This window comes from Zingiber officinale, chromosome 8B (genome assembly GCF_018446385.1).
Source record: "Zingiber officinale cultivar Zhangliang chromosome 8B, Zo_v1.1, whole genome shotgun sequence".
NCBI classification, from domain to species: domain Eukaryota; kingdom Viridiplantae; phylum Streptophyta; class Magnoliopsida; order Zingiberales; family Zingiberaceae; genus Zingiber; species Zingiber officinale.
In genome coordinates this window covers 27305829-27313100 of record NC_056001.1, presented here as the reverse complement: position 1 = coordinate 27313100, position 7272 = coordinate 27305829, and the positions used below count along the sequence as shown (strand labels likewise).

At 34.1% G+C, this 7272-nt stretch overlaps 1 protein-coding gene across 1 annotated transcript; it reads right to left on the bottom strand.

Annotated features, from left to right (window-relative positions):
• Nucleotides 1-462: 462 nt before the first annotated feature.
• LOC122015843 (probable WRKY transcription factor 60) lies at nucleotides 463-1652 on the bottom strand. The gene is made up of 3 exons (XM_042572905.1): nucleotides 1186-1652; nucleotides 993-1109; nucleotides 463-905 (listed from the first exon to the last, which is right to left on the bottom strand). Exons 1-3 carry the CDS (start codon nucleotides 1624-1626, stop codon nucleotides 615-617), a joined length of 849 nt encoding a protein of 282 aa, XP_042428839.1. The 5' UTR covers nucleotides 1627-1652; the 3' UTR covers nucleotides 463-614.
• Between the last annotated feature and the right edge of the window lie 5620 nt (nucleotides 1653-7272).

Sequence of the window (7272 nt, the reverse complement as noted above, 5' to 3'; positions counted from 1 at the left end):
CGTGTAATCTTTCCTCGTGGTGTTCTCGATCTGTCAAGTCTTCCATCTTTACCTAGTATCCGGCCCATCTAACCTACTAAGACTTCCCTTTGTCTAGTTATGATATCTGGTCCAACTGACCTATAGGACTTTTCTTTAACTAATATCCAGTCTAGCTAACTTATTAGAACTTTTCTCTTTGAGCTACTTACACACTCAATCAACCTTATTAGATTACAACACAATTTAAATTTGAACCTTTTATAAGGTGCTCCTTGCACCAATAATTTTTGGATTGAAACTCCAAGAGATTGAACCTCAAACCCTAAACATTAAATCCGATTCATAAACATAGAAATTTTAAATTACATCTACATTAACAGTACTTAGGGTACTTCACTTTTAAATGAGACGCCCATAAAGTCCTATTGATTTTTGCCCATTATATAGTTGTTTAATCTAATGCTAAAAGAGAGAAAAAGATGGAGAATTGCTTAATTCATTGCTAATCTAATTGAGCTAGCACATGGAAGGACACCCAATGATCATTGCCGAATATTAGTATTCTGAACAAATGGAGCACTTAATTTAGATACGATTCAGATTTTGCTTGCAAATCTATTACATTAATTTATTCAATGGAAAGGCTGCTGGATACGAAACGAGCTGAGTCGGTCAGCTATGGCAGTGGCGATAGCTGCGGTGAAGTTGGGATCGACCACCAAGGACGATGCCATCTGCTCGACCAGCAGCCTCTGTAACTCCGGCGATTCCACCGTTTCCTTCAAAACCAAGCCAACTCCATCGCCTCCTTCTGCGGCGTTATTGAGATTGATTGATCGTTCATCCTCCGAAGGGAGTCGGTGATTGTGCTCGCCTTCATACACCACCACCAACACCGATCTATCTTCTACACTTCTTTGCACCTAATTAATAAATTAACGATCGAAATCACTAAATCTCTCCCAGAGCTTTTGATTAATATTGTTCTATCTGTTTGGTTAAGCGTGTACCTTCTTCTTGACAGGGCAGGAAGGGGCGAAAGAGCATCTGAAGTAAGCTCTGGGGAACGGGCTGTCCCTCGTCACTTTCTGTCCGTATTTCCGCCATCGGTATCCATCCTTCACCACCTAATCGATCAACAGTATATTCAGCAAAGCATGCTCTGTGTGATTCGTGGAACTGATTTTTTTTTTTTTTACTTACATTGTTCGAATCGTTTTGATCAGTTCTAACGCAAATCTTGAAGGTTTTGGCGGCGGGATCATCAGTAACTGATTTCAATCTCTTCCATGCGTCTTCATCTTTTGCGCAGTCTACTATCCACTTCCTTTTCGGCGAGCTTGATCCGTTTTCGAAATCGAATGACTCGCTGCGCCATCGAGCTGCACCCTGACGGTTTCGAGACAAGGCGGCGACGATCTCCGTCAGCCTCCTGTTCTCTTCTCTGACCTTATTCAGTTGGGCTTCGAGGGAGTCTTCTTTCCTCGAGAAGCTCTGTTGACCAAACGATGAATCGACTTGTGTGGATAAAGAAAAATTAGTCGGCCTTGCCGGAGTCGGAACGTCGACTGGGGAGGGACGAGGTCCGACGAAGAGGTCGAGGCTGAGACACGAGCGATCGTTGGTTCCGTCGTCGTAGTCCATCGGATTCAGGAACTGAAGTGGCCTGTTTGATCGGGCAAAAGGAGAAGTGTTTTTATAGACCAAGACTAGTGACATTTCTTAACATTCATGTCATGAAAATTTCAAGGAAGCTTCGTGCCATTTATTTTTTTTAATTATTATTATTATTTTCAATTTTTATGTCAATTTCTTTTTTGTATTCTAAAATCATTTAATGACATTAAAAAAAAAGACTGAAGACGTGTCTGAACGCGTGACTGATAATTGTTAATTTGCGTAATAATGTATTATGGAAGGATTAAATTATCTGATAGGTCTCACGGGTAATTAAGAGATTGAAAATTTTAATTTCAACTGCAATATATATTACAAGAGATTTTGGCTCCAGTAAAAACTGAGCGTAAGAATATTAGTAGATAAAAAAATTTTCCATCGAACCCGATGATCTTATAATTAATTCGAAGAATCGAATATGTGGTGTCAATTAAAATATAAAATAAAATAAAAATGTACGCACGTTTTGCTGCATCTTGGGAGTTTCTCCTAGGATTATCAATAATACAACTTCGACGAGTTGGACAAATATTTATATAAATCCAAACATGAAATAAAGATTACTCTGAATGTAAAATCAAAGCAAATTGCTTATTATATTATCTCAATCAAGTTGAAGTAATCACGGGGGGTAAGAATTCATCAAAGTCAATGAGCATGCAATTCAATAGCAATTTACTAATCTGGATAAGTAGATTTTCGATCGTAATATCCAAAATACATATTCAATTTTTATATTTATTAACAATTGTCCACGCATTGCGTGAGCTAGACCCCTCTCCTTATACCATATGGGGTAATGTAGGGAGAGATCCGAGGAAAGAAGATTGACTTATAGAAAATAGTTTTAATTTTTATATATTGTCCCTTCTTTTATTTTTTTTTTGGACAAGATTCTAATATTTTTATAATTTTATATACTTATAGAGGTACTTATAAAAAATTAAAGTGTCGCAACTGCTCCACCAAAACAATTCGTGCCTGAGCACCAAAGCTATACGTGGCTCCTTAGTTACATGTGTAATATAAGAGCATTCACACCAGTTTCCCTATCTAAAATACATAATTTAGGATAAAAAAAATTACTTTATTAAATTTGGATATCTACTTTTCAATATATCATATATAAGTTTCCCTATTTCATCTCTCGCTTCTATAGTGTTTAGGAAATGGAATCTATTCCATATTTTTTTTTTCTGTCTTCTATAATGTTTAGGATATGGATCATTCCCTAAATTTAGAAAAGTACTGTCCTAAATTTAGAAAAGTCAGATGCACTAATACATGAATGCATGCGGATAAATTGGGTAAGGGTGTGCCAGACCCGCAATGCTAAGGTGACGCTTGACGCTTGGGAATTCCAACATCAAGCTATTGTACTTGATCTTAGCAAAAACTGAGAAAAAAATATGATTTCTAACTAGAGAATTCTAAATTTCTAATTGATTAATAAGAAAAATTCTCAATAATATGCCTCAGCCGAGTCTCGAACTCTAGATCCCTAATTGATTAATGAGAAAAATTCTCAATAATACGCATAGTTGAGTCTCGAACTCTAGATCATTGATTGATTAATAAGAAAAATGCACAATAATACATCAGAGTTGAGTTTTAAACTCTAGATCTTTAATTAATATTTTTGTAAAAATTACTAATAAATCTTGAAATTTATTTTAATGTAAAATGAAAAAGGAATATTAACATAATTTTATTTTGGAGTTCATCAAAATTAATTAGTAGAGGGACCAGCTTCTTAATAAAATAGTAAGATAATAAAATAAAAAAATAAAAAAAAATTACTCTGAATAAAATATTTAAACAAATCGCATAATAAATTATGGAAAACAAATCTAAATCAATAAAACAAATGACATTTTCATTATTTTTTCTAACTAAATATACTATTAAATCATTCTGTAACCATTTAAATGGTCAAAATCACATATTAATTTTATTACATGAATAATAATAAAAATATATAATTTGGAGGGATGATTTTGTTGTGTGGATTGGCATCCAGCCATCCAAAACATTAATCTTTTTAATTAATTAACTATATCCGTTGGATTTAACGCGACATTAATATGATATGAGGTGCGATTGAACACAATCGGGTACACCTACAATCTGTCATATTTCTTCATCCTCTACCTCGATACTAAATATCATATAAAGATTTCATCTAATATAATGAATTCAATTATATAGGTCTAATATATCGAATATTCGAATGAGCTTTAGTTAAGACTTATAGATGAAGACTTGTGATATTTCTTAGCATTCTTGTCTGTCATGTAAATTTCAAGGAAGCTTCGTGCCATTTAATTTATTATTATTATTATTAATTTTGATGTCATTTTCTTTTTTTGTCTGATTCTAAAATCATTTAATGACATTAAAAAAAGACTGGTACAAGACGTGTACGAACGCGCGACTAATTATTGTTAATTTGCATAATAATATAATATGGAAGGACTAATCATAATTACTATTTGATATGCTATCTAGGGAAATGTAAGATTTGAATTCAGGTACAATATATTATTAGAGATTTCCCTCCAATAAAAAAACGGTCCTAAAAATATTAGTCGAGTTCTACTTAGTACTTTCTGGATAAATAATTTATATAAATCCAAACATAAAATAAAGATTAGACAATGGAAATTATATTATATTATCTCAATCAAGTTGAAAAACATGATAAATCAAGTCAGCTCATGATTAGTTATAAAGGGATCGATTCGATCCTATAAAATTTTTTTATCGATCATCAAATTAATTTAAAAATACTCACAGTGAATAATTAAGAAGTCCAATATACTTTAATTACATGTCTCATGTAAATTTTTTTTATATAAATTTATTATAATTAAAAATTAAATCATAAATATCTTAATGATAAGTTGAATGCTTTAATATTGCACTACAGCTCCATGAGCATCTCAATCTAGTTGAAGTAATCATGGGTAAGTTAAGTCAGCATGCAATTCAATAGCAATTTACTAATCTGCATTTTCATAATATCCAAAATGTATATTCAAATTTTCAGTTTATCAAAACGTGAAAAAAAATTACTCTGAATAAAATATCTAAATAAATGGTATATTATACATCTAAATCAATCAGGCTCAGGATGAAATAATCACTAATAAGAGTTTGTAAAGTCAATAAACACACAATTGTAATGAATTTTTAGTGACAATTTAATATTCAATTTTTATATTTATCAAAACATGAAAAAAAGATTATTCTTACTTGTTGACGGATGACTCATATTTGAATGAAGGCTAATATGATAAATACTATGGATGAAAAATTTGTTAAGATTGTTCGTAATAAAATTCTGTTACGTACGATTTTATATAACAGAATTCTGTTACGATTTTTTATAATAGAATTTTGTTACGATTTTTTATAACAAAATTCTGTTACGATTTTACCGAGTCTAGGGTTTATGCATTATTTATAGGGATCATTGTAAACCTATTGCATAACAACAATCACAAGAATTATTGGATGTGATTCTCTTATGTAGAGAGAATTCTAATAAAGTTTCGACCATTTTTGTGGAGTAGGCACGTCGCCGAACCACGGTAACTCTTCTTCTTCCTCTTTCACTTCTCCTTGAGTTTGTTCCTTTTGTGTGTCTTTGTCTTGTTGCTCTGCGTGATATCTTTCTCTCTTCCTCTTCTTCCGCTTTAGAGGTTGACATGTGTTGCCCCCCCCCCTTTTTTTTTACGCAACAATTAGTATCAAAGATATAGGTTTTGGTGGATTTCTTCAACATGCCTAGGACGACTTCTGTAAAGTTTGATATGGTGAAGTTTAGCCGAGCTGAAAATTTCAAATTATGGCAAAAAAGAGTCAAGGACTTGTTGGTGCAACAAGGCATTATGAATTCGCTAGGAGAAAAGAAATCTGAAAGCATGAAGAGATCAGATTGAGAAGAACTTTAGGTGAAAACAATAGCAACAATCAGACTTTGTCTTACGGATGACGTGATGTATCATGTCATGGATGAGGAGTCACTGGTGGTAGTTTGGTAAAAATTGAAAAGCTGGTACATGTTAAAGTCATTGACAAACAAGCTGTATCTCAAACAGAAATTATTCAGACTGAAGATGATAGAAGGAACCGATCTGAGCCAGTACATCAACGTATTTAACCAGATTGTAAGTGATCTGAAGTGAATTGATGTGAAGATCGAAGATGAAGACAAGACACCGATATTGTTGAATTCTCTACCTTCATCTCCTACGTACGAGAATTTGACTACTACTTTGATGTAGGGTAAGAAACTCTCAAATTAGAGGAGATCACATGTGCGTTGCTAGGTTTTCACCAAAGGAAGAACACAAGCGATGAAATTTCTCAGGGAGAAAGACTTGTGGTAAATAGCAACCAAGAGCGTGATAGGAGCAAATCTCGACATGGATCTGACAACAATAACAATGCTCATTCTAAGTCGAGAAGGAAGAAGGTGATTACGTGCTACAAATATAGAGGCAAATGTTATATCAAGAGAGATTGTCCAGAGATAAAGAAACATATTGCAGAGAACAAAGAAGTTTGACAAAGTCTATAAACATAGTTGAAGACGAAAACTCAGAGAGCGGTGATGAAGATATGCTATCAGTTATGTCGAGTTCAGAGCAGCTGACGGATGGATGAATCTTAGACTCTGCATATTCATATCACATGACTCCAAACAAGGAGTGGTTTGACACCTATAGGACAGTGAATTCTGGTTTAGTGTTGATGGGAAATAATGCATCATGCAGAGTTATCGACATAGGGGACGCCCGAATCAAGATATTTGATAGTATGATCAGAACCCTAAGTGATGTCAGATATATACCAGAGCTAAGGAAGAACTTGATCTCACTAAGTATACTGGATGATATTAGTTACAATTATAAATCAGTGAGCAGGGTGATGAAGGTTAACAAGGGAACTCTGATGGTAATGAAAGAACAAAAGGTAGCAGGAAACATCTACAAGTTGATAGGGACTATAGTTGTAGGTGGAGTTGCCTCGGTGGAGTCTGAATCAGACAGTATTGTCTTGTGGCATATGCAGCTAGGGTATATAGGTGAACGTGAGATGTTAGAACTTCACAAGAGAGATTTTTTGAAGGGTGTCAAGACGTACAAACTTGAATTCTGTAAATTTTGTGTTCTTGGGAAACAGAGCAAAATGCAATTCGAGATAGCAACAAACAAGACGGAGGGGATTCTAGAGTATGTACATACGGATCTCTGGGGACTAGCTAGTGTAGCATCATGTGGAGAGCACTTATATTTTATGACTTTTACTGATGATTTCTCATGAAAGGTCTGGATATACTTTATGCGTCATAAGTTATAAACTTTTACAAAGTTTAAACTGTAGAAAACTGAAGTGGAGAACCAGACTGGAAGGAAGATCAAATGCCTTAGGTCAGACAATGAAACTGAGTACACAGATTTAAAGTTTCAGGAATTTTATGAGCGACATGGGATAATGAGGCATTTCTCGGTTTGCAGGACACCTCAGCAGAACGAGGTAACGAAAAGGTTGAACAGGACAATCATTGAAAATGCAAGATGTCTCAGGCTGAATGCAGGGTTTGCA